Source organism: Trematomus bernacchii, unplaced genomic scaffold, assembly GCF_902827165.1.
Source record: "Trematomus bernacchii unplaced genomic scaffold, fTreBer1.1, whole genome shotgun sequence".
Classification (NCBI taxonomy): domain Eukaryota; kingdom Metazoa; phylum Chordata; class Actinopteri; order Perciformes; family Nototheniidae; genus Trematomus; species Trematomus bernacchii.
The window spans coordinates 796,378-824,257 of NW_022987584.1; the positions used below are offsets into that span (position 1 = coordinate 796,378).

A 27,880-nucleotide genomic window follows, 5' to 3' on the forward strand; every position below is an offset into this window, starting at 1 on the left:
TAACTCCCTGCAGCTCGTCTGACGGTGACTCCCAGCAGCTCTCAGGTATTCAGAGGAGAACGTGTCTCTCTGAGATGTGAGGACGCCTCTGATGGATGGCCGACCCCCCCTCTGATGATTTCTACAAAGATGGCGTCTCCATCAGGACTGAGTCTGATGGTCACATGACCCTCCACCATGTTTCTGATGAAGTGTTTTAACAATCTGTCATTTTTTCCCTCTGTACTTTTATAAAATGTTTAAGTAACAGAACTTTGATTAAAATACTTTTTTTTAACGTAACAGTACTTTGGCTTCAATAAAATGTCTTTAAATCATTTTCTACGTCACAAGCATTATTATATTTCGTAACTCTGAGGCTTTGGTCTGTTAGCATTAGCAGCTAATGCTCAGCACAAAGAACACATGTGCACAATATACAATAAACACATGAAAACATTTTATATAAAATAAGAACTTCAGTGTCCAGATGTTACAAAATCAGAAACGGGTTTATTGCAGGTTCACACATACGAGGAATTTGACTTGATGTCGTGGTGCATACATAAAATATAAAAAAAGAATCTCCATATAAAACTACAAATCTAATATAAAACAAAGAATACCTAACACAGTACAAAGCAAGCTTTACATTGACAGATTTAGGCACTTTCATGTTCAATATGTTCTCAAAGGTAAGTGCATTTACCTAAATAACATGTATTTCAAGTATATATATATATATATATTGGTGTATTTCAAATAAGTAATAAGATAAGATAAGATAGTACTTTATTGATCCCAAATTGGGAAATTGTTTAAATATAATATAGTAGTGATAGTACTTCAACTTAAATACAATGTATTGATAGTAGCAGTACTTTTAATAAACAAAATGTGTTTTAAGTGCAGTTACTATGGTAACATGTATTTTAAGTACTTTTTCCTGAGTCCAATATATAAACCCTAAATACTCAGAACGGTCTCTTTGGAGTTGTTATTTGTTCAGAAGCAGTTGATGGAGGACAGTCGGGTGTTAGAGGTGCGTGATTGATGAGTGCTTTACTCACTTCTTCAGCAACACACTCATCTGAACTCTACAAAGGAACACTTTTAGGTTTTAGAAAAACAAAAGGTCTAAGAGCAACACCACCAACAACAACACGACAACCCAGTAACAAAGCAACTGCCCACCAAGGGAATGGACTGGAAGCTGAGGACAGAAAGAGAGAGCAGTGAGGAAACGACTGGACCTCCCCTCATGTTGGAGAACAGCTGATCATGAAGGTGATGAAGAACAGAATCTGTTTCCTCTCCAGTCTCATGTCAGACATTATCTACCGATCACAGAGCATCAGCATCATCTTTAAACATCTCAATGGAAAAACACAAACTCACCTTCAGAGACGATCAGATGGACGGAGCGCAACAGTTCTTTTGGCATGGTGGGAATTGTAACCCAACACTGGTACGTTCCCGTGTCGTTGACGGTGACGTTCTTCAGGACAACAGAAACGTCTCCGTTCTTCATCTCTGGATCTTTCAGCTCAACACGACCGTGATAACGTGGATCCTGGTATTTTTCATACGGCCTGTTTTCTCTGACGAAGAAGACAGCATGACCCTTCAGGTCAGGTCTTTCCCACTTTATCTTTGTGATGTCAGCATCTGTGGGACTGTTGCACTGAAGAGTGACGTCTTCTCCAGGCTTTGCCCTCACCTCTCCTGGATCTGGAGAAAAGCAGAAAGGAGAAAGTCACCAACATTTCTTTAACAGTGATCAGCTCACCTCGAACGGTCCTTAGAATATTCTGCTAGTTTGTGCACAAAATCTATTGTTTTACAGGTCACATCTCTTCCACTATACATTCAGATATATAATATGTATTTCATGTGCTACACATATACTCGTATGGTAGTACTCATACTGTGATCACCCTCTGTATAATGTGTGCTACACATATACTCGTATGGTAGTACTCATACTGTGATCACCCTCTGTATAATGTGTGCTACACATATACTTGTATGGTAGTACTCATACTGTGATCGCCCTCTGTATAATGTGTGATACACATATACTCGTATGGTAGTATTCATACTGTGATCACCCTCTGTATAATGTGTGCTACACATATACTCGTATGGTAGTATTCATACTGTGATCACCCTCTGTATAATGTGTGATACACATATGGCGCAGTTCCACTGCAGCGCGGAGCTCGCTTTAAGCGTGCCGTGTCGTGCCGTCCCCTTTTTTGGTTGTGCTTCCACTAGGCCAATTACCGGCGCGGCACGGCGCGGGGCCACTTTTTCACCTCTTTTCTGGCCCTAGAAAATTGTGGTTCTATCGGGGCCAACAAACAGGGCTGAGTCGGGCTGAGTATGCTAAACTAGAGAGAGGAGCGCTGGCAAGAGGGCTAGAACTACAACAAGATGGACATATTTGACCGTGATTTAATTGTAATACACGTTTCAAAATGATGCCGAAGTAACAACATACTGATACCGGTTAGTAAAAACCATGAATTAATGCTTTGTCAAGTCTGCAGACAGACGGCAGGCGAAAAACCTTTTAAAATGCGCGTTGTCTAAATGGAGATTGGCTAAGCTAACGCAGTATATGCTCCGACCGTCCACACTCACAACAACGGCCTATACAGACATAAATAAAGCAGCGACTGTATTCACCATGACACAGGCAGTCTGTGGTTTGTACTTGTTTAACTTTTGTCTAGTTTCTGAACATATATGAGGAGCTGTGAGCTCTGAGTGCTAACAGCTAACGGCTGTGTTGTGTTTCTGGATTTCTCATTGAAGATGACGTCACGGCTCCGCCTACACTGCGTTACTATAGTAACTACCCCAGTTCCTAAACTGTAATGGAAGCGCAGCATGAAGTGAGTCGGCCCTGTTAAGGCCCAACGCGGCCAAGCCGTACCGAGCCGTACCGAGTGTGGCCGAGGCCGACCGTGTAGTGGAAATGCGCCAATATACTCGTATGGTAGTACTCATACTGTGATCGCCCTCTGTATAATGTGTGCTACACATATACTCGTATGGTAGTATTCATACTATGATCACCCTCTGTATAATGTGTGCTACACATATACTCGTATGGTAGTATTCATACTGTGATCGCCCTCTGTATAATGTGTGCTACACATATACTCGTATGGTAGTACTCATACTGTGATCACCCTCTGTATAATGTGTGCTACACATATACTCGTATGGTAGTACTCATACTGTGATCGCCCTCTGTATAATGTGTGCTACACATATACTCGTATGGTAGTATTCATACTGTGATCACCCTCTGTATAATGTGTGCTACACATATACTCGTATGGTAGTATTCATACTGTGATCACCCTCTGTATAATGTGTGATACACATATACTCGTATGGTAGTATTCATACTGTGATCGCCCTCTGTATAATGTGTGATACACATATACTCGTATGGTAGTACTCACAGTGGCGACTGGTCATTAGGGGCAGGTGGGGCACAGCCCCACCGAGTGTCAGCAGAAAGTATTACAAATAATGATTACAAAAATGCAAAAAAATAAATAAAAAAATATATAAAATATATTTTAAGATCATGTTTAATCATCTGATTCGTCTGTACATTGCTGTTTTAGTCTGTGTTCTTCTAGTTAGTGTGTCTACAGTCACAGTGTGTGCCTATTGAGCTGTTTAGAGCCATGTGGGACAAAACCTGATTATGCCCCTTCCTCTCGCTGTGAAGTCAACGGTGACTGTAAAAACTACACTGCGCATGCTCAGAGTATTTTGTAATGAAATGTGTGTGGCAAAAAAATAATGACCAGAGGGGCACGGAGCTACCATCCCCACCATACGTCATCTCACATCATTCAGAGCTGATTGGCTGTAAGTACGTGTGCCGCGAAAAGTGTGCTGTGTGAAGAGGAGACGAGAGAGCTGCAGTGACGCGTCCTAAAACCAGGAAGTAAGCACAAAAAAACAATGAGATTTCTCCAGAGGATTTTAGAAAATAGCTCCAAATAAGATCTGTGGGAAACGTACCTGTTAGATAAATGCACGTTTTGTTCAGCCGGATAACATCCACATGTCTACCCTACTTATATAATTTTTTTATCATAAATCTATGGATTAGATTTATGATAGACTTTTGAAACTACAAGAAGATAAGGAGGACTTTTACAAAAAAGTAATAGAAATGTTTGTCCAGAAGGATAGGCAAATGGACTTCATCTTCAAGTCAAGGTAAGAGCGCCATTTTATTGAAAATGGGATCTTACTAAGAGAGAACAATTCAATATTTAAATGATAAAACGACATTTTTTGGGTATCCTTTTGTTGAACTGTCTGTTTAAAATTAATCGAAGCATCAGACAAAAAAAAGCTTTTGAAAATAATATTATATTTTGGTTTAGGTCAAAATATAATATTTGTAAACCTGAAGAGTCGGTGCCAGTGCCTCAGCAGCCATGAACCTCACTGCACGTCACTGCAGAAGCTTATATATAGACATCTACGTTTTTTGTGCCCCACCACTTTTGTACATATAAAAACGCCACTGAGTACTCATACTGTGATCACCCTGTGTATAATGTGTGCTACACATATACTCGTTAGGGATGGGAATTTGAAAGCAAATGTATATTCGAATATTCGACCCCCCAAAAAACGGTTAACCGAAATGTACATATCCTATAAAAAAAAAAATTGGGTAAAAAAAAGATTCTAAAATTCTTTTTCGAAAAAAATTATTTCAATAACTTTTGGAAATAAATAAATACATGTTCAAATAAGTATAGAAACCAAGACGAATTTGTCAAATGTATTGAACTGGTGATCACAGTTTGACAGCTATAGGCCTACAGCTTTCATGTGCGGAGGCGATTCACAATCAGGCCAGCTGTAGAGAAGACCCTCTCAGCTGGAACGGAGGTTGCGGGTATAGCAAGGTATAGTATGTATATATATAAGTTTAATTTGGCATAGTTTGCACTCTACACCGCACTCACTAACCTGGTCGAAATATTTCCACACATTACTCCTTTTTGACGCCATGTCTGTTGTGTAGGACTCTTCTTAGAGTGTAAATAATTACCGGACTATGACTGGTAAAATATGTTGAATACCGCCAAAACTAAATCTCTCATGTCAAACTGTCTATGTACTTTGCCGCCACACACGGTTGCCAAGCAGCGCTTATTGTTGTTTAGGCTGGCCACTCATGTGTCGAGAGTGTTGACAGGGGGCGGGGGAGCACGCTCATGAACTGTTAGCGCCGGAACCTCGCAACGGCTGCGGAGCGCATTTGGGCATAAGATGAGGTTTGAGTCTGCGTGATCTGCGTGTAGGGAGGCGCAGCAGCCATATCATTAGCTAGAACTAGCTAGATCTGATGGATTTGGACATAAACGCGATTGAAGTACCGGACGCGAGAGAGAGAGATCAGCACCTGCAGCTCTGCCCGCTGTGAGGGACCGGTGAGCGGAGCAAAACACACCTTTAGACGTCACCTAACACATTTAGCTATGGCACTGTCGTATACATTGAATTATTCAATTTGATAATATGTAATCAATTTAGGCATCCCTCCCAAAAAATAAATAAAAATAATAAAAATATTCATAACTCATATTCGAATAATTTCGAATATTCTATTAATCGTTCCCATCCCTAATACTCGTATGGTAGTATTCATACTGTGATCGCCCTCTGTATAATGTGTGCTACACATATACTCGTATGGTAGTATTCATACTGTGATCGCCCTCTGTATAATGTGTGCTACACATATACTCGTATGGTAGTACTCATACTGTGATCACCCTCTGTATAATGTGTGCTACACATATACTTGTATGGTAGTATTCATACTGTGATCACCCTCTGTATAATGTGTGCTACACATATACTCGTATGGTAGTACTCATACTGTGATCACCCTCTGTATAATGTGTGCTACACATACACTCGTATGGTAGTACTCATACTGTGATCGCCCTCTGTATAATGTGTGCTACACATATACTCGTATGGTAGTATTCATACTGTGATCGCCCTCTGTATAATGTGTGATACACATATACTTGTATGGTAGTATTCATACTGTGATCGCCCTCTGTATAATGTGTGCTACACATATACTCGTATGGTAGTACTCATACTGTGATCGCCCTCTGTATAATGTGTGATACACATATACTTGTATGGTAGTATTCATACTGTGATCGCCCTCTGTATAATGTGTGCTAGACATATACTCGTATGGTAGTATTCATACTGTGATCGCCCTCTGTATAATGTGTGATACACATATACTCGTATGGTAGTACTCATACTGTGATCACCCTCTGTATAATGTGTGCTACACGTATACTCGTATGGTAGTACTCATACTGTGATCGCCCTCTGTATAATGTGTGCTACACATATACTCGTATGGTAGTATTCATACTGTGATCGCCCTCTGTATAATGTGTGCTACACATATACTCGTATGGTAGTATTCATACTGTGATCGCCCTCTGTATAATGTGTGATACACATATACTCGTATGGTTTGATTGATTGATTGAAAAGTTTATTAACAGCTTGTATATTGGGTACAGTACAGTACAGCTCAAAACATACAATTGTTAAGGGGATGCAGACCAGAGAAAGACTTTCGTCTTGTTTACATCAGGGTCCCCCATTTCCAATTCATCATATCATTTAAGACATATAAGACATATTTGACATACAGATGGCTTATTTACAATTTACATACAGGTGGTTTTTTACATACAGATGGCTTATTTACAATTTTCATTTTAGATTTCGTTCTAATACATCCTAACCGGACATTTAAGACATACCAAGTCTACAGATATACAGTTAGTAACAGAGTCTAAAATGCGAGTATATACATAGATGGGGGGGGGGAAGCTGTCCATTGTACGACAGGTTGAGATTTGTACCATTACCGGGGCCAGTTTTGCAATGCTTTCCCCCGAAGGTGCTCTTTAAGAGAGGTTTTGAAGGTAAGTATAGTTTTACTTTCCTTTACAGTTGTGGGAAGAGCGTTCCACCTTGATGTGGCATAATTGCGAAACGTGTATTCCCCTTTTTTTGTGCCAAATCTGGGTTTTACATGATTTGTGGAGCTCCCTCTGGTGTTATGATCATGGTATTCCTTGACCTTTGGGAAGAATTTTGACATGTACATGGGTACCATAGAGGTGTAGTGGATCTTGTAGACCAGGCCCATTGCAAGTAGCTGTACTCTGTCGTCTACTCTAAGCCATCCTAGGTTGTCAAAGTGGGCAGAGGTGAGGTGGATTCTAGATGAAAGGTCAAGCAGTAGTCTGACCAGTTTATTTTGCGATGTTTGAAGTTTTATTTTTAGCGCCTTGGAGGTGCTATGGTACCATGACGTGCAGGCATAGTCATAGTACCCTTGAATGAGTGCTCCTGCCAGAGTTTTCAGGGTGCTTTTGTTTACCAGAGAGGAGATCCGGTATAGGAATCTAGTTCTTTGATTGACTTTTTTTATTACATTGGATGCCATTTTGTCACAGGAGAGGTTTGCCTCAAGAATAGATCCTAGGTATGTAATTTCCTTCTTACTTGTGACAATAATGTCACCCACTGCAACTGAGAAGTCGTCGGATTTGCTGAGATTATGTTTCGAACCGAAGAGAATGGACTCTGTTTTACCCAGGTGTAATGATAATTTATTATCGGCGAGCCAGGTGCAGATTCTGCCGAGCTCGGAGCTGAGGGTTTTTTCAACCTGCAATCTGCTCCTGTCAGAGACCAGCAGGGCTGAGTCGTCAGCGAACAGGAACAAGTTGCAGTCACATGCTGATGATGGTAGTATTCATACTGTGATCGCCCTCTGTATAATGTGTGCTACACATATACTTGTATGGTAGTACTCATACTGTGATCACCCTCTGTATAATGTGTGCTACACATATACTCGTATGGTAGTACTCATACTGTGATCACCCTCTGTATAATGTGTGCTACACATATACTCGTATGGTAGTATTCATACTGTGATCACCCTCTGTATAATGTGTGCTACACATATACTCGTATGGTAGTATTCATACTGTGATCGCCCTCTGTATAATGTGTGCTACACATATACTCGTATGGTAGTACTCATACTGTGATCACCCTCTGTATAATGTGTGCTACACATATACTCGTATGGTAGTATTCATACTGTGATCACCCTCTGTATAATGTGTGCTACACATATACTCGTATGGTAGTATTCATACTGTGATCGCCCTCTGTATAATGTGTGCTACACATATACTCGTATGGTAGTACTCATACTGTGATCACCCTCTGTATAATGTGTGCTACACATATACTCGTATGGTAGTACTCATACTGTGATCACCCTCTGTATAATGTGTGCTACACATATACTCGTATGGTAGTATTCATACTGTGATCACCCTCTGTATAATGTGTGCTACACATATACTTGTATGGTAGTACTCATACTGTGATCACCCTCTGTATAATGTGTGCTACATATATACTCGTATGGTAGTACTCATACTGTGATCACCCTCTGTATAATGTGTGCTACACAGTAACTCAGTCCACTATCTCCCACTCCTGGGTGACTTCAGGGAACTGGAGTCTGGTTCTTCAAAATGCCTTTCCTCTGTTTTCACCACAGCTAAAGAACGAGAGCAGAACATTAGTCATTATTCACCTTTACTGACGATCAGATGGATGGACTGCACCGGCACTTTTCTCTTCCTTCGGCTATCGGAGGAGGTTCTAACCTCACACTGGTATGTTCCAGAGTCATCGTAGTCGACGTTCTTCAGGACAACAGAAGCGTCTCCGTTCTTCATCTGTGGATCTTTCAGTTCAACACGACCATGATAACGTGGATCCTGGTAGTTTTCATTCAACAGGTTATCTCTGAAGAAGAAGACGTTACCATCCTTCAGCCCAGGTCTGCTCCACACCAACTTTTCGACAGCAGCATCTGTGTGACTGTTACACTGAAGAGTGACGTCTTCTCCAGGCTTTGCCTCTAAAGCTACAGAAAAACAGAAAGTCAAAAGTCAGCAGCATTTCTTTAACGGTGATCAGCTCAACCTGCACATTTCTACTTCCTGTTTGAAACGGCACAGCTCTTAAACTTTAAAGTCTGATATACTTCACATACTTTGTTCTTTAACTTAAGATGTTGAATGCAGGACTATCACTTGTAGTTCATTTTAAGTAGAATTCCTTTATTCGTCCGACAAAGGGAAAAAAGCCATGCACATGGGGGGGGGGGGTCCGGTGCCTTGCTCAAGGCACCACGGCAGGGCAAGAGGTGAACTGGGACCTCTCCAAGTAGCAGTCCACACTCCATATTAAGGTCTGTTCAGGGACTTGAACCGGCGACCCTACGGCTCCCAGTCCCTACTGACTGAGCCCCTGCCAGGCGGCTGCACGTCGGTGTTACAGCAGAGGGTCAGAGCTCTGCTGGAGGAGGGCTTCATTTAGAAATGAGAAAGACTCTTGGCCTCCATTGGCTGGAGCGAGCAGGGAGTCAGTTTGTGTTTGTTCAGTTTCAGCCAATCACAACTCTCCGTCTCAAATGACATCAGCAGTGTTTTGGAGGGGCGTAATGTACATTTGAATAAGCTCTAAAATGAAATACTTGTTATTATATATGGACCCAACAGTATACAAAACAGTAGTAATATATAGTACAACAATTTTGATAACAAATATGTATTTACCTCTGGACATGACATAACATTCAATGCACAGAGGTGTAAAGTAACTAAGTACATTTACTCAAATTCTGTACAATTTAGAGGTACTTGTACTTTACTTGAGTATTTACATTGTATGCTACTTTTCCTCCACTACATGTATTTAATACCTTTAGTTACTTCACAGATGTGGATGAATGATGTGAAATATAATCAAGTGTTAAATCAGACTTTAGTTCCACCTGGAGTAAATCCACAAGCTACCCTGCAGTATACAAAGTCATTATAGTAGGATATATATATATATATTAGGGCTGTCAAGTTAACGCGTTAATAACGCGTTAACGCAAAAAAAAATTAACGCCACTAATTATTTTAACGCGATTAACGCATGTGTATTTTTTGTCCTCGGCCGCCGTAGTTTCAGAGCGCATCGAGTTTAAAATACCATCGACAAGCTGATGCTGACAGCCCCGCTCCTCCTGCCCGAAGTGTGGCAGACCACACTTCCACGCTCACTGGCAGGCCCGGACTGGCCATCGGGAGGACCGGGAGGGAGTGTGTATGTGTGGCGCGACTCGCGCGAGCGAGGCACACCTTACGTCGTGTTGTTGTTAGCATCTGGTGCTAGCTAGCTGCGCTAACGGATATAAGGAGCTGTTTCAATGACATTTCGCCGACAACTGCGCCGAGCACTTGACTTTATGCAGGTAGCCAGACAGTGGGACATTGTACGAAAAGTCAGCACACTCAGCACGGACAGTACGCGCAACATGATTGCAGCGTCCAGGCAGCTCCCATTCGAGCATATATGCCTTGAGCTGCACATAGCTCCAACGATCCATCACAGTGGTCCACACACACACACACACACACACACACACACACACACACACACACACACACACACACACACACACACACACACACACACACACACACACACACACACACAACACACACACACACACACACACACACACACACACACACACACACACACACACACACACACACACACACACACACACACACACACCACACACACACACACACACACACACACACACACACACACACACACACACACACACACACACACACACACACACACACACACACACACACACACACACACACACACACACACACACACACACACACACACACACACACACACACAGTATTGTATGAGAGAGGTTCCAGGTTGAATTGAGGCGAATATTTGTAATGTTCAGGTTGTTGTGTTTAATATTCATGAGAATATTTGTCATTGTTCAAATGATAATAAACAAACATATAAAGCATAGTTGTCCACTCATATGTTGATAAGAGTATTAAAAACTTGAAAGATATCCCTCTAAGGTACATTTAGAACAGATAAAAAATGTGCGATTAATTTGCGATTAATCGCGATTAACTATTTTAATTGACTGACAGCCCTAATATATATACATATCTATATATCTATATCTATATATAGATATACATATCCACACACACACACACACACACACACACACACACACACACACACACACACACACACACACACACACACACACACACACACACACACACACCACACACACACACACACACACACACACACACACACACACACACACACCACACACACACACACACACACACACCCACCCCCTCACCTCCTGCAGCCACAGAGCCCATAATCCACAGGAACATGAAGACATGTTGGGCAGATGTTAGAGCCGCCATGGCGGAGCGAGTGAGTCTGAAGTTCAGACTCTGAACACGTTTCCTTGTTAACCGGCAGCTAGAGGGAGCGTGTAGCGTTTATCAAACCCACTTCCGCATTAGCTTTCTTCTTCTTCTTTTCTTTAATGGCGAATCGCTTCCACTTGGAGCATATATCGCCACCTACTGTTGGTTTATTAAATGTTTATACTAAATCCTTGTCCTCAGACCAGTGCTTTTGAGGAATTTGAAGATCAGCTTGTTTGCTTCATTTCTTGATTTACTTTCATATATTGACTTGAAATCCATGTCCTTGACGTTGAGTTGTTCCAGTGCAGTTTTCAGAATGAGTCTTTGTCTGTTATAATCCGGGCAGCTAAAAAATACATGATGTATTGTCTCTGGTTGTTGGCAACCATCACAATTGCCATTTGGATGTTTTCCAATCAGATGCAGTGATGAGTTTAAGCTCTCTGCTAAAAAAAAAGACTAAACAAAAAAAAAGTAGAACCCTACTCTCAAACCCACTGCTCACTTTTAAAGAAATTTAGCATAATATGTGTGTTTTACAGTAACTCTATTAACTTCCTGCAGATGTGAATTAAAATGTGTAATGCATTAACAATTCAATAACACTTGTTAACAAAGGTTCAAAGGTCATATTTTGTGACTGAGGTCAAACTTTTGTTTGGTTTTATTTGTGAGATAATATTTACTTTGCTTTTATAGCTCTCGTTGGTATATGCACAGAAACAGTTAGCATCAGTTTGAAGAAGAAGAAGAAGAAGATGGGGGGAAATTCAGTTTCCACTCTGTCGTACACACACATGCGTTTTTATACAGGTACACATGCACATACATATACAAATACACACACAGTTATATGCACACATGCACATGCAGTTGAGAGGTCAGAGCGGAGGCAGGCAGTCTAGCCGGCGCCAGTGAGCAGTTGGGGGTTAGGTGCCTTGCTCAAGGGCACTTTGGCAGTGGCCCAGGAGGTGAACTGGCCCCTCTCCAGTACCAGTCCACACTCCGTATTTTTTTGGTCCGATCGGGGGACGTGAACCGGCGACCCTTCGGTCCAAAGTCCAATCCCCTACAGACTGAACCACTCCCGAGAGGTGACCGTCGTTCATCTTATTTAAAAAGGTGCTTCTCCTCAACTTTGAGACAGATACGGAGCCCTGGAGGGTTCATAGGTTGCGTCTCACTTCGGTTGTTTTTCATTTCCTCGCTCCTCGGTCTCGGTCTCACCGGAAGTTGATTTGTCTGAGCCATCTTGAGTAGCGTCCCAGTGGCCTTATTTTTGCCGGAAGAGCGAGGAGCGAGGAGCGAGGAGCGATAATGGAGGAGCGATAACCGAGGGACTACCAGACCATCCTCCGGTGAAATCCTCAGACACTCGCCCCGCCCCCTTACTGTGTATCGCTCACTGATTGGATGATGCAGCGCATGCACTGATCTGGCTGCTGTCATACGATCAGCTGTGTGGCGTCATCACAAACGGACGTCGCTTCACGTGACGCTCCGGAGGAAACGACGTCCCATTGCTCTTAAAACTAATTTCCCTGCTTCTCGTGGTTTCCTTGCGTCTCTCCATGCTTCCCTGGTGGGAGGGACTAGACGCAGGGAAACAACGCAAGTGAGGGACGCAAGGAATCCATTTAACCGAAGTGAAACGCACCCATAGAGAGAAACATTTTTTAAACGAGGCCACGTTTTATTAATTCGTGCGCACGACATATTAGGCTTGTTTGAGACAAGCGAGACCTGCGCAGACCTGCGCAATTGCGATCAACGTCTTGCTAGTGCGTTGCATGATGGTTAGTCATTTTGTCCGACTTGCTCTGGAGGCTCGCCAACATGAGACGTTGAAATCTCGCGGGACAAAGACGCCCGCAGACTTGAGAGCGAGGCGCGGCGCAGTTTCTCTCCACGGGCTGCGGAAGCGAAATGCTTGATGGGAAACGACTCGCTGGTATCTCGAGCTGAGCGCTCATTGGTGGGTTTTACCCCGTGCTGGAGATGAAACTCTCCATTGGCTCGGCAAAAGTTTGTTGTTGTTTTGTGTCAGTTTTACGTCGCCACTTCCATTCACATTTTTCATCATTGTTCCACAATGTTTATTATCATGACATTAATATCTATATATTTTATACTATACTTGCACTGCTTACCGTTGTCATACTTTATATATCTTAGCATATTCATACACACTGTTCATACTAGGCTAGGCTACTGTGTATAGTGTATTCATACCCCTCACTGTTTATTCATCATTCAATTCATTCTATATTTTATTCTGTAGATTGTGTACATTACTTTTCACTTTACTGCTTGTTGCTCTCCTGGTTAGAAGCTAAACTGCATTTCGTTGTCTCAGTACCTGTAATCTGTGCAATAACAATAAAGTTTAATCTAATCTTGAGCAGGAACAAATATATTTACTTAGTACATATCTGACATTAACGATTAAACACATTTGTCCATTCTTTATCAATCAATCAATCAATGTTTATTTATATAGCCCAATATCACAAATGTTACATTTGTCTCAGTGGACTTCACAGTTTGTACAGAATATCAGTATGACAATACGACACCCTCTGTCCTTACGTTTCACATCATACAAGGAAACACTTCCAGAGAAACCCCACAGTTTAAAGGGGAAATGGGAGAAACCTCAGGGAGAGCAACAGAGGAGGGATCCCTCTCCCAGGACGGACAGACGTGCAATAGATGCCGTGTGCATTTATAAATGCAAACCGAGTCAAGCCGACTCCGGAGGTGGCAGTATGCACCTTAAAGTTGTTTGAAATCCGCCAAAAAAACGAGAGAAGAAGAAGAAGAAGAAGAAGAAGAAGAAGAAGAAGAAGAAGAAGAAGAAGAAGAAGAAGAAGAAGAAGAAGCCGACCCCTTTCACACCAAGGCTTTTCCCCTTCTAGCTCCGTGCTAGAGCTTTTCTGGTTCAGAACCGGTTCTTCGGTTTAGCGCCAGCTCTGTTCACACCGCTCAGAGCCCGACTGGTGCTGCCGCTGCTGCGTCATGACGTCACAGTTTACGTCGCTGAGTTTCTCCCCAACGGAGCTCACCTCACAACAACAACGGGTCGATGACCGTGTTGCTTTTAATCATACGAAGCCAGATTAAATTAAATAACGACTTCTCCAACCTTATACTTTTCTCCAGAGTGCCGTGGTTCATTGTTTATTAATGTGTTTCAGCGGCATTTAGCGACCGCTGCAGTGCTAGCTGCTCTTCAACGGGAGTTTATTCTCCGGGTTAGCTCACACGGCTCTCAAGTATTCACTGTCTGACTGTCACACAAGCAGCTGATACATATCCCCAGTTCCCCTTAAGTGAATGTGTGTCAGTCTGAATTGACGCTGTTTGGTGTCAGTCTGAATTGACGCTGTTTGGCATCACAACGCTGTTATGAAAGTTTCTCTGGTATAACATGGGTGATGTTAGCATAGCAACCGAAGCTAAACTGACTACTTGCTAAGCCGTTTTCTACAGGCACATTTTACCGGCGTATTTTTCATTATGATTCTACTTGTGATAGTCGGACATGACAACCTGTGCAGCCCATGTATTGATTCCATCCGATAGCTGCTATAATAACAAACGTCTGCCTGCTCTCCACAATGATCAATAACAGCGAACGGATGGTCAAAGTAAGGTACAAATAAACAGAATCACACGAAGCCTGGTTAGTGTTGCCTGACTTTATAAAGTGTGTTTTTTTTTTACAAGTGTGTGGTTGCGTTCTAGTCACTTTGCTCAGCACTACTGCTGGTTACAACTTTTATTTGCCGTACTCGCCTTAACTGTTATCTCAGGTTAATCTCGCCCCCCTCCGACGTAAGCGTGACGTATGCGGTTCTTGCTTCTACACGGACAACTTTTTGGTGCTCGAAACGAACCGGATTCCGGAGCTTAGAGGCTGCTCCGCTGCGGTGTGAACAGGAAAACCCGGTGCTTTTCAAGCACCAGTACCGAACCGGCCCCGAAACACCGTTGGTGTGAATGGGGTATGTGAATGGGGTATCCATCGAGCTGTCCGACTTCAGGCGAGCTTTTTGAGACCTCCCCCGGCTGCGATCGGCTATTCTCGTCTACTTTCGAGGCGAGCCGCAGCTCGTCTCAAACAAGCCTACTTTCTCGTTTGCACAAGATACTTTCTCGTTCGCACAAGATACTTTCTCGTTCGCACAAGATACTTTCTTATGGTAAGACACATCGAACTGCCCGATTATTACGCCATATCATTAGTTTTATGAAGAATATGTCCGGTCGCCAGGGCGTGTGTGTGTGGGCATTTGTCTATGATAGTGTCGTTCGTTCCGGTGCACTCCGGCAGTGACATTCTGAGCTTAGACGCTCTGTTATTTATTGTCAAAAGGGTAAAATAAGGACTAACACATCCTGCATTTAGCCTACTCTGATAGGTGGTAAAAGGAATACGATTTTAGGAGGTTAAATAAACTGAATTGAAGAAGAACAGTAAATATATAAATACAATAAAATATTTATTCTTAAAAAGTATTAATTTCGATTTACTAAAAACCTTTCTAATACAATCCTGTTAATTTAATCCACTGAATATTCCTGCTAAAATGGAGGAAATAATCTTTCTTGTTACAAAGAATTCGTTTGATTTATTAAAAACATTGCTAATAAAAACTGGTTTCATTGGTTGAATACTTTCTAAAATGGAGGAAATAATATGTTCTTGTTTAGATATAATTAATTTGATTTGTTAAAAACATTTCTAGTAAAGTCCAGTTAATTAAATCTGCTGAGTTTTTAAAAGAGCTTGGGTTCAAAGAAATGTTTTCATGTTTGGATATTTCTGTGCTTAGTCTGCCCATTTGTAACATATTCAATTAAGGCAGCAGTTGCCAAACAAGTGTATTGTTTACATGCTTTATTTATCTTGATAACCTGCAAGTTCTAAATGCATCTTTCTTGTTTTCAAAGGTTTTTCAGCTACACAAAATGACCCATTCAGCAATTGGACATTTGTTTAAGTAAACTGCTGAAATAAAAGTCTGAAAGAAAAGCTGTGTCATTGGAGTGGAATCCTGTCCAGTAGATGCCTCAAGTCCCTTTCAAGTGGGGAACTCTGCACCAAAATCAGAGGAGACTTGACACATACTGTACACTCTTTATCCGTCTTATGCCAAGGGTGCCGGAAGTGGGGGGGCCAGGGGGCCATTGGCCTCCCCACTTTTCAGCCCTGCCCCACATTTTCGCAGCGGCGGATGCCGCAGAACACTGCACACATCCCGTTTCAATAATTCCCCTCTACTCTAAAGTCGCATCTAAAACGCGATCTGATCTAGCTGTGTGTATTTTGTTATTTTTGATTGTTATATTCAATCCCATTAGCTACAGGCATTTTTAAGCTTGTAAATGGAAGATGACAGCTCTACATCCAACTCACAGATGTAACCTTGCTTTGATAAAAGAAATTATTCATATAACCCTTTTAGAAGTTAAGTTGTAGTCATTTGTTTTGGGCATGTCATTTTCGAGCCTGAAACATGAAAAACAGGCTTGGTGCAGGTTAAGACAATGCGTTTTTAATTTGTTATGTAGGGTTAAATTGATGCAAAACACTGAATATATACTTCATGTTAATTCACAAAGTGACTGCTGATAACTAGATGCCCATTAATTCATCCAATCAGTGAGCTTTTGATCGTTTCACATGATATTTTCTTTTGGCTTTTAATGTGTGTTTTTGTATTGCTTTGTATTGCTTGATTTTAATTTGACTTTAACTATATATATTTGTCGTTCTTTTCTTTTCACTATCTCTATAAAGCGACTTTGAGCACCTGTAAAAGCGCTAACAAAATTAATCTATTATTATTATTATTATTATTATTATTATTATTATTATTATTTTACTGCAGTTTGAGTAAAAAATTGTAGATTTTAAAATGTTACGTTTCACTTCTGTTAAGGCGAGACACTGCAGGTGAATAGGGTAATTTTTTTAACTTAAAGATATCTCCAGTTAATTACAAGTTTTCTGAAATAGCATGTTTAAATTTGCAAATGAGCTATTATCTCATTACATATGCGACGCATATTTTAACACATTTCAGGAACACATTTCAGGAACACAATTCTGAACATTGGATAAAGCTAGGTTCAAAATGCTTGTTTCAATTTGTAGTCATATTAGAATCTAAGGCTTTTACAGAAGGGATTTTGGATATCTCTTTTTATCACAAAATAAATCAGAAAATACTGTCAACAGCCCTAAAATATCCATTTTCGCCATATTTTTAGGTATAACATTTTATATAATTCAGACTATGAATGATATATGAACAAACCCTTCTGTAAAAGCCTTCAGAATATTGATAGGAATATAACTGGAAAGTTTGGTGTATGTATGTGCTACTGAAGTGGACATTTCGGACTCAGAGTAGGAGAAAAAACTCATTTTGAGAAAACGACCTTTAAAGATTGCAGTGTGGCGCTACCTAAACTCTGCTGTTCTTTGGATGACAGCTCGACTCACTCCGTGAAGGTATTTCATGTTCGGGATAATTTGTTTATTGTCTAACATTGATTCGTTTAAGTGACAATTGTTGTTGTCTTCTCTGTGAACGTTTTTTTTCGCTGTTCTTTTGCCATTTTGAGATTTAAATTTCCAGCGGAAAGCTAACCAGGAAGTGTTTTAGCACACCACGTGACGCATCTGAACGAATCACGTTGTCAGAAATTGGCACCAGCCAATGAGATTTCGTTTCTTGGTTTAAGACCCCTTTGTACTTTCACGATTGGTTGCTGATACAAAGGAAATGACCATATTTGGATCCGATGAGATTGTTCAGGAGGGACGGAGCTTTCCAACGATATATCTAATGATATGGTGCAAACAGCGGTTGCGGTACTTTATGTTACGTTAGAATGCTAACTTTTGGTGAATTTAGGAGAAATTTACAGACGCAAATAGACAAACTATAGTAAAATAAACACCTAAATGTGTATTTTGTACATTTTCCTTCCAAAAGCCTGAAAGAAAATATGTTATGGAATCAAAATAGCACAAAATCTCAAAATTGACCAGTGCATGAAAAACGATGTTTTTGCCTGCCGTGTCTCGCCTTAAGAATCAGTAATAATTCGAGGAATATTTATGTGTATTTGTGTTTAATTTCAGCTGTTGAAGTGGAAATGGGAGAAGACGTCACATACAGCGATGTCAAAATATCCCAAAGCCGGAACAAGCCAATCAAACAGAGCTGATGTAATGATTGGTTCACTGGGACTGTGTGTGAGTTCTTGTTCATACATCCATGTGAGGACCATCCGGAAATTAAGAATTTATGAGGACACTTAAGAAAAAGATAATTTTCACTTAAATTAAGATCTTTTAGAAGGGAATAAAATCTATAAAGTCAATGTTTACTGGTCCCTAAGGTTTCAGACTGTAGTGAGGTCTATTTTAGTGGATGATGGCGTGTACTGTGTGAGAATGTGTGTTTTGTAACTTGTGGTTAACACAAGCTAGCAGCTCTGCGGTCATTCCTAAAATATTCCTTTAAATACATATACTGTTTGATATTAACAAAAAGAGTGTTACATAAAAATGTAAACTTTTAATAAACAGAATATAAAAATTAACTAAAAGCCATAAATTAAAACGGATAATAAAACTATAAATACAAGAATTTACAAAAAAAATACAAAAATCAATTAAATATTAGGATTTAAAAAGATTGACAATGTATTACTTAATTATTATTAGCTTAGAATAAAGAGTCTTTCATGACGCTTTTAGTATACAAACATACAAAATAATACATACAACAAATATTTGTTATAAAAATTAAAGTTTTACAAACATGAAATAGTATTTTTTTAAATAAAGATATTTAAAGCAAATTTACTTACTCTTTAAATAACCTAAAAAAAACGCAATTTTGTAATTTCACTAAATAATACCTTAAATGTAATAACTATTATAGATTAAATCAGTTCAGTTAGTTTAGCTCTGCACACACACGCTCGATCCTCGGTCCTCGATGTGCATTTAGAGAAATGAGATGTCCTTCAACATGGCGCGCTGAAATTCAATTCCGGGTCACTACCGGAGGACCGAGGAGTCGAGGAGGGGAAATTAATTAAATGAGGAAGGGCCTGTGTGTAGTTTATATTCTGTATATCAAATCATGATGGAAGAAGTACTCAGATACTTTACTGAAGTAAAACTACAAATACTTTGGTTTAAAATACTTCATCACCAGTAAAATAATTAACCTGTTAAGCCCGAGAGACCCCGGTACCAGGGCACTGCCGCAACATCTTGCAGGAAACAGTGTGTGAGGGCATGTTCATTTAATAAACTATGAATGTTTTATATCCATGTAACGGGAAGAAACTCATCTAACTGATCATTTTTATTTGTATTTGTTTTTAAACCCACAATGCTAACACTGAGCCTCTGAATTAGCAACGAGCGTAAAATGCAAACAGATTACTGCTCCGAAAATCACTCACAAAACCTTATTATTTATCTTTTCTGCACATCCATGACATCGTTTCACATCGTGAGGTGACACAGAATCGAAGGGTACCCTCATTATCACTCAATTATACGAAATCGTGACTTTATAAACAAAAACAGACATCAAAACATGTGGCGCTAGGTAGCTAAAAATGCTAACATGGTTACCTTGTCTCTGTAGTCTTTCCAAAGTGGTCTTCAATGGCATTAAAACGATAAAAACGCTGCTGAAGTTAATCCATAGGTTAATCCAATGTGTCTGTGTCCCTTTGAAATGATTTCTGATAATCCATGAGAAGTAAGACTGCTTTTCCATTTCTAGATGTCAGAGCGAGGGATATCTTCACTCTCATGCAAAACTACATGCGCAAAGCCCCCACCTTTTTGTTTTACAACGTGTGTGTGTGGGGGAATCTCCCTTCGATTCTATTGGCTTTAACGGTCAGAAAGAGGTGTCAACCATCAAAATTGACAAAGGGGGGCCAGAGATATGGAAAAAACCCAATTTCCACCCAATTGACCCCAGAGGTGGAGTTTCTTTTGCTAAACCTCTCTAAAAAGGTCAAATGTCACTTGTTTTGCATCAATCTTGATACAGGGTACTTATTATATCATGTACTTTGGATTCCTAAAGCTTTTAGTCTACCTTACCATCATCCAAGTAAAAAATAATTTTTGGATGGACACTATAATTTACAGTTTTTTGCTATGTAAAATCTGAATTTTCTTTAAAATAAAAAACATCTATATTGTTCTGACTTTTCTACATCCAACTCACAGGTTTATCATTACTTTGAGAAAAAATATTATTAATTTAACCCTTTTAGAAGATATGGTCATTTGTTCTGGGAATGTCATTTTCGAGCCTGAGACCTGAAAAACAGGCTCAGGGCTTAACAGGTTAAACATGTTCAGTATTTTTGAATAATAATAAAATATGGATAAAGAAACTTAAAAAATATCCAATAATTTAATTCTGTCACACAATTTGTTTGACTAAGTATTCAAATGTATATCAAAATATTATATACCATACCAAACAAATTATATTGGTTACATATACAAATAGATTCATGTAAAATGTACACAATAAAATGTATGAACCATGAATGTTGTTAAGACTTATATATACAAAAACACTTTTAACACGAAAAGTGTATTGTTGTTTATTATTAAGATCATTTTACAGGATTATAATAAGAGGAAGTGAGACAGTTTTTTGTTATGGTCAAAATAATATTGCCATCTAGTGGCGATATTATTTAGATTATTTGTGAAGTGCATGGTGAATAAAAGACTACAATTCCCATGTTGCAGCCAAATTAGAGACAGAGGTGGTCAACCTGTGTGGAAGATAACGACACAATTATTACAATTATTTAACGTTTATCATCCAACAGAATATATAAAGAGAATCTTAGTTTGCTTCAATAAAAGCTTTTTTGTTGAGTTGTGCCTCTTGTTGTTGTGTTCACTCTGACTGAAAGAGTATTTTCTGAGTCTTATTTGTGTGGAAGCTATTTTATTTTTTATTAATCGCACAAGCCGAGTAGCCAAGAGTAAAACCTATAACCTGAAGGATTAGTATATGTGTTTTAAAAGGTGTTAAGGTTGAAGGAAGCGGTGACAGGAAGGAAACGCTGCTGTGGGCTACTTTCAGAGAAACAGTTTGATGTCACATCACAAAGAGGTACAATGGATCCAACAAGTCTTCAACGCCTCGTCTGTAAGTACAATCTTTATTCTGTTAGCATGAGGGAAGACGTTCAGGTATCATGAAAACATCTGAGAGTTCACTGACCTTCACAACAAGCATCCAGAGTCTGGAGAGATGTAACTCTCTGTACTGTTTGGTACGTTCAGCAGAAACTGCAAACTAATATGATTGTTGTGGTGCATTCAAGTTCCTGCTAAAAGAGAAGTCTGGTATTTTCTCAGACTTCTATCCAGTCTGACTCGTGCTAACTTTGCACTACATTAATGTGTTTTAAAAGCACCATACAGACCTGTTGAAGTGTCCTGTGTGTCGCAGTAAACTCACACTAACCTGTGGTTTCTCCTCAGTCCTCACCTCCCTGCTGAGCTGCTCCACTAACCAGGGTCAGTACACTTTCTCCGTCTTAGAAACTCAAAGCTGTGTCTCTGTTGACCTGATGCATCACTTTAGTCTCAGAGTAACTGAACTCTTTTCTGTCCTCACATACTGAACTCTGCATCGCATGTTAGATTAATGCTGTTAAATACTCATTGAAACTATGGGTATTTATAAATGTTGATAAGTATGTAAATGTAGCTTGTAAATATATTGTATGATATCCTCTATTGTTTTATGTTGTTTTATGTTTCATGTGGAACCTAATTGCTGCAGGTCTCCCTTGAAAAAGAGATCTATGATCTCAGGGGACAATCTGGTTAAATAAAGGTTTGAAATGAAATGAAATGAATCAGTGAACATATCAGTGGCTTCTTCTTCTTCAGTGTTTTATAAATCTTCCTCCCTGCAGCTCGTCTGACGGTGACTCCCAGCAGCTCTCAGGTATTTGAAGATGAACGTGTCTCTCTGAGATGTGAGGACGCCTCTGATGGATGGACTGTGAGGAGAAACAGGAGCTATGAGAACAGAGCTGAGTGTGGAGTCGGCTGGGGAAGACCTGCTGGTTCCTCCTGTACCATCAGCTCCTCTGACCCTTTGGACAGTGGAGTGTACTGGTGTGAGTCCACAGAGGGATCCACCAGTAACACCATCACCATCACCGTCTCTGGTAAGATCAGCCTCTCTGTTTCCTCATCAATACTAAACATAATTTAAGAAGTTCATCAGAGAGAGGAAGCTGGACGACCGCAGAGCTGCTAGCTTGTGCTAACCACAGGGTACAAAACACACATTCTCACACACACTATCATCCACTAAAATACACCTCAGTACAGACTCATACTTCAGGGACTGGCAAACATTTTATTTTGTTCTATATTATCATAATTTAAGCGAAAATTCACTTTTTTAAAGTGTCCTCTTAAGTTCTACGACTCCAGTTGGTCCTGATATGTACATATGAACAAGAAAACATACACACACACACTGTCCCTGAGAACCAATCATTACATTTGGCAGGTAGTGGGTTCATTAATAATCTCTGACATTTGTAATTTATTTATCACGTTCATTCTCCATCTCGTGTTCACATACAGCGGTGTTCAGATATAGAGTTTATCCTGTCAGAGTAGATGTTGTTTCTGTCTCTCTGTTCAGGTATAGAGTTTATCCTGTCAGAGTAGATGTTGTTTCTGTCTCTTCAGGTATAGAGTTTATCCTGTCAGAGTAGATGTTGTTTCTGTCTCTCTGTTCAGATATAGAGTTTATCCTGTCAGAGTAGATGTTGTTTCTGTCTCTCTGTTCAGGTGGATCAGTGATCCTGCAGAGTCCTGCCCTCCCTGTGATGGAGGGAGATGACGTCACTCTGATCTGTAGAACAAAGATGGCCGCCCCCCCCCCCTGCTGATTTCTACAAAGATGGCGTCCTCATCAGGACTGAGTCTGATGGTCACATGACCCTCCTCCATGTCTCCAGGTCTGATGAAGGCCTCTACAAGTGTAGAGTCCAGAGTAAAGGAGAGTCTCCAGAGAGCCGGCTGTCTGTCTCAGGTGAGGAGCTTTCCTTTGGTTTCAGGACTCATTCCTTCAGATGTTCACCTGACCAGGTGTGATTCTCTCTGCAGAAAAACCTACCACCACTTCCTCTCCTCCGACATCCACCACGAGCCCGCCTACTTCCTCTCCTCCGACATCCACCACGAACCCGCCTACTTCCTCTCCTCCTACATCCACCATGGACCCGACCACACCCCAACCTCATCCCCGCTTCCTCCATATTGTGTTCAGGGTGATCTGCCACCTGGTGGTTTTCTGCCCGTACTGCATCTCCACTTTCCTCATGGTGTCTATATATCGAGAGAGGGCCAGAGGTAACTTCTCTCAGTTTCTACATCTAACTCAGGGGTGTCCAAACTACGGCCCAGGGACCAAATGCTGCCCGCGGACCATTTTGAATCGGCCCTCAGCTAATTCAAAAAGTATAATGGAATATGGCCCACAAATGAAACGTGTGCTTGTCTTATATTGTACTTCTTAAATATAAATGTAAACATATATCACAGTAGTATTCATGTGTTAATGAGAACACTTTTCAAATACATTCAGTCAATTAAAGTTGGAAACATTTTCTAACAAATCTTAGTTGATAAGAAAAAAGCCCAATGACTTATTTACACAACAAGCTTGAAATAAACCTTCATATTTCCTCTTATTATAATCAATCTGAGGATCTGTTTTAAGGGATGAGCTAAACACTAACAAGCATCATGTACCTACATTTGATTGATTTTACTAACTGAACTTACGAGGTAATAAACCTCTAGTGAGCGGCCCAGCCCTTCGTCTATTTTTCTGTATGCGGCCGTCGGGAAAGAAGTTTTGACCCCCCTGATCTAAAGGGATTTAATATCTACCAAAACTCTTAATACGTTTTCTACATTTTCTTTCTGACAACAGGAAGCGACCACGCTGAGCAGGGATTGGACGATGACGACGATGATGTCATGTCTGCTGTCACCACGGAGCATCAGTTCTGAAACAGTGGAGGACCCAGAACGCTTCCCTGAGGAACGCCATGTTTTGAACTCAGTGTAATTACATTCAATCATGTATTGACTGATATCGTGCACATGCAATATTATTCCCTTTATTTCTGAAGCAGTGGTCTATTAGCATTAGCAGCTAATGCTCAGTACAAAGAAGATATGCAGATACAAAGAAAACATATACTAAAGTTAAACAATTAAAAAGTTGTAATTTTGGCCATTTTCTTTCACATTTCAGGAAAATCTACTAAACTTTTAAAATCATTGAATTCATTCAGGATTTATCCCAAAAATCTCCTAAAGCTTTTCACAAACATTACAACAGTGATGTATGTATTAAATGTACATCACCATATGTAGAAGTTGGAACATTGTTTATTTGATAGAAATCTTGTAGAAAATCAGCTCCAGGATCTTTATTGACTTATTGACGAGTGGAAGGTGAGTCTAGTTTACAGTTACATTAAATAACTCTGCGTATAAACTCTTATTCATTATCTGTTCACCAGACTCCGATAGAAACCCTGTTTTTTAAAGCTTGCATCCTCAAAATGATTTGCAGGTCTTCTGGGACGGGTCTGCTTTCTGTCCCAGAACTAAACCTGGAGAAGTTCAGTTATTAATCTCCAAATATCTGGATCAAACCCCCAGAAACCTGCAGGTCCTTTTAAATCCAGACTGAAGACTTTCCTGTTTGCTTTGAACTGAACTATTCTTATCTCACGATGCACAGTAACTGTTATTCATGTGTTGTATACCTGAGTTATTCGATATCAGCTAGTTTCATGTTTATTTGAGTCCCTCTGCTTTTGAATGATCTGCTGCATTATTTCTTAATGTCTTTCAGTTGTGTAACGCACTTTGAATCGCCTCGTGTTGAAGAAGCTTTAAATAAACCTGCCTTACAGGAACACTTGTATTTCATCATTAGGGTTTGTTGTGTTGGGTTTCCTTTCCCTCTCAGAGCAATTAGATGAAATACTCCTTCCAAAAAAATAAAGTGTAGCTTATTATTTATTCTGTATTAGTATATTTTCCTTTAGTTATAATAGTGTTTTTTGGAAAAGGTAGTGTATTATATATCCAGTAGTAGGTGGTAATGAAAAACCTGAGCACATTAATCTGAGAGAGATGAGTTATTGTTTTCACAACGTTATTCCTGATTATTTGAGAATCCTTTGAGTGGGTTAAGATCATTCTTAGATTAAGAGAGAAATAGATTTAACTTCTGAATGTCTGCAATAATCAATGGCATTAATAATTAATATCTCATTCTTAACAGTGAATTGTTTTCATTTATTTAACATTATAAATGTTTTAGTCAAGCCAAACTTTCTCTGTTGAGATTCCTGGAAAAGGGAAATGACATAAAAGATTTTTCATAAAAAAAGTTGATTCAAAAACAAAACTCTGTTATTAGATCTTTAAGGACGTCAGATGTCCTGTTGGGTATTCAGCCCTCCAGCGCCAGGGGGCGGTGTGGAGCTCAGTAAGACCTCCATTAAACCACAGAAGAAGAAGAAGAAGCAGAGTGTAATTGATATAGAGTGGCGAAGTCCCGCCCATCTACTTCCGACCCATGGGACCTTATTTCGGAAAAATGATGTATTGAAGTCAATGGAGAGAGAAAGATTATCTTTGGATCCCGTTTGAATTGTGCCACGAATTACACATATGATGTTTGTCAATCTTAACAAATAATTTCCATGTCAAAAAAGTCAGTTTGTCGTAAAACTGTTGAAATATAAGACTATGAAAAATACGCAACTAGAAAGACTACAAATCCCAGAGTCCCGGTCCCGCATGCTGGCTCTTAGGAACCGACTAACTCCCCTTGTGTGTATGTACAGCTCTCAACATGCCCAGACTTGGAGTGATTTTCAACTCTTTTAATACTTTCCGCCTCATTCTGAAAGAAAGAAGTGAAATGTGCCAACGTGACGGCCGTCTTGGTGTGTGGTGCGAGATCAGAGATGTAGCTCATTGAGCGGGTTCACACAAAAAAAGTGTTACTTCACAGTTTTACGACACATTTTAATTTTTTTTACTTGCAAAATTATCTTTTAAATTGACAAACATCATATGTGTAATTCATGGCACAATTCAAACGGGATCGAAAGATAATCTTTCTCTCTCCATTGACTTCAATGCATAACTTTTTCCGAAATAAGGTCCCATGGAGCTCCCCCGGAAAGGGAGGGACTTCGCCTCTCTATTGAATAGGCTTATGACATGCTCTGGAAGGAAGGACTACTAATCAAGGAAGTTAAAATCATTGGGAATTGGTGGTAAAGCATATCATTGGGTTATGAATTTTTTAGTGGACAGAAAAATCCAAGTAAGAGTATAGGTGCAGAAAAGTGTTTATGCTGTGGAGAATGGTACTCCACAAGGTAGTGTATGCAGTCCGTTGCTATTCAATATAATGATACTGTATTTAGTTTTGGTTTTGTTGTGTGCTTTTTTTGTGTTTTCTTCTGTCTCCCCCCCCCTTCTCTGTTTTCCTCTGCAGGGCTGGTGTGTGACAGGGAGTTGGCTGGCTCCTCCCAGCAGCAGACGAGGCACACCTGTTTCCACTCACCTCTTCACCTGTTGATATAAAAGCCCGGTCCTCATGCCACTTCCCTGCCAGATCATTCCTTTGTGTTCGACCCTCCGGTGTGTCTCGCTGCTCTCCTCGTCCCTGTGATCTCTTCGCCTGGATTTTTGCCTCCTGTCCCTGACGTCTCCGTGCCAGCCAGCTTCCTTCCTCCACTGCCGTTTACTGTGCCTCTGCTGACTCAACTAACATAACACGTTCTCCTTCTATTTGCAGCCTTGAAAAAGTCCTGGAGGATAAGCAGCCATAAGAAAATCATAAAATCACCAATCAATAATACAATGTGTATTTCATTTCATTTTTCATTTCCATCTTTATTTCGAACAGATTAAAAAACAAATAAAAAATAACAAATGTGAAAAACAGAATACCCTATTATTAGAATACAGTATTCATCAATATTCATAATAATAATAATAATAAATCCTATGTGTCCAAAGAGAGCAGGAGGAAGCAGATGCTTATAATTCCCACCCCTTACTTACTGCTGATCAATGATTATCCTTTAAATCATTTCTGCAAGTTATTCCTACTTACATTTTTACATATTTACATTTATAAATGTACATACATTTCTCATCTTCAATCACCTTTCTTCATTCTCATAGTTTTCCAAAGAAGTGTTTCTGTACATCCTTTCCATTCATATATCATACTTGATGTCTGCAAACCTTTTTTACA

The 27,880-nt window shown here is 40.0% G+C and overlaps 2 protein-coding genes across 2 annotated transcripts; one reads left to right on the forward strand and one right to left on the reverse strand.

The window, feature by feature from the left end:
- Positions 1-820: 820 nt before the first annotated feature.
- On the reverse strand, positions 821-11,499 carry LOC117480815 (polymeric immunoglobulin receptor-like). The gene is made up of 4 exons (XM_034128300.1): positions 11,378-11,499; positions 8,705-9,040; positions 1,378-1,710; positions 821-1,192 (listed from the first exon to the last, which is right to left on the reverse strand). The coding sequence occupies exons 1-4, from the start codon at positions 11,445-11,447 to the stop codon at positions 1,077-1,079; spliced, it is 855 nt and encodes a 284-aa protein (XP_033984191.1). The 5' UTR covers positions 11,448-11,499; the 3' UTR covers positions 821-1,076.
- Positions 11,500-21,618: 10,119 nt separating this feature from the next.
- LOC117480812 (Fc receptor-like A) lies at positions 21,619-25,109 on the forward strand. Its single transcript, XM_034128295.1, is given in 7 exon segments — positions 21,619-21,688; positions 22,027-22,062; positions 22,467-22,724; positions 23,362-23,447; positions 23,449-23,605; positions 23,680-23,925; positions 24,512-25,109. Coding segments are annotated over 7 exon segments (894 nt in total). The 5' UTR covers positions 21,619-21,657; the 3' UTR covers positions 24,592-25,109.
- Positions 25,110-27,880: the final 2,771 nt, after the last annotated feature.

Coding starts and splice junctions, on each gene's coding strand:
- LOC117480815 (XM_034128300.1), bottom strand. CDS start 11,447: ATGGCGGCTCTAACATCTGCCCAACATGTCTTCATGTTCCTGTGGATT. Junction 9,041..11,377: donor GGGCTCTGTGGCTGCAGGAG/GTGAGGGGGTGG, acceptor GTTTTTCTGTAG/CTTTAGAGGCAAAGCCTGGA. Junction 1,193..1,377: donor CCATCTGATCGTCTCTGAAG/GTGAGTTTGTGT, acceptor TTCTGTCCTCAG/CTTCCAGTCCATTCCCTTGG.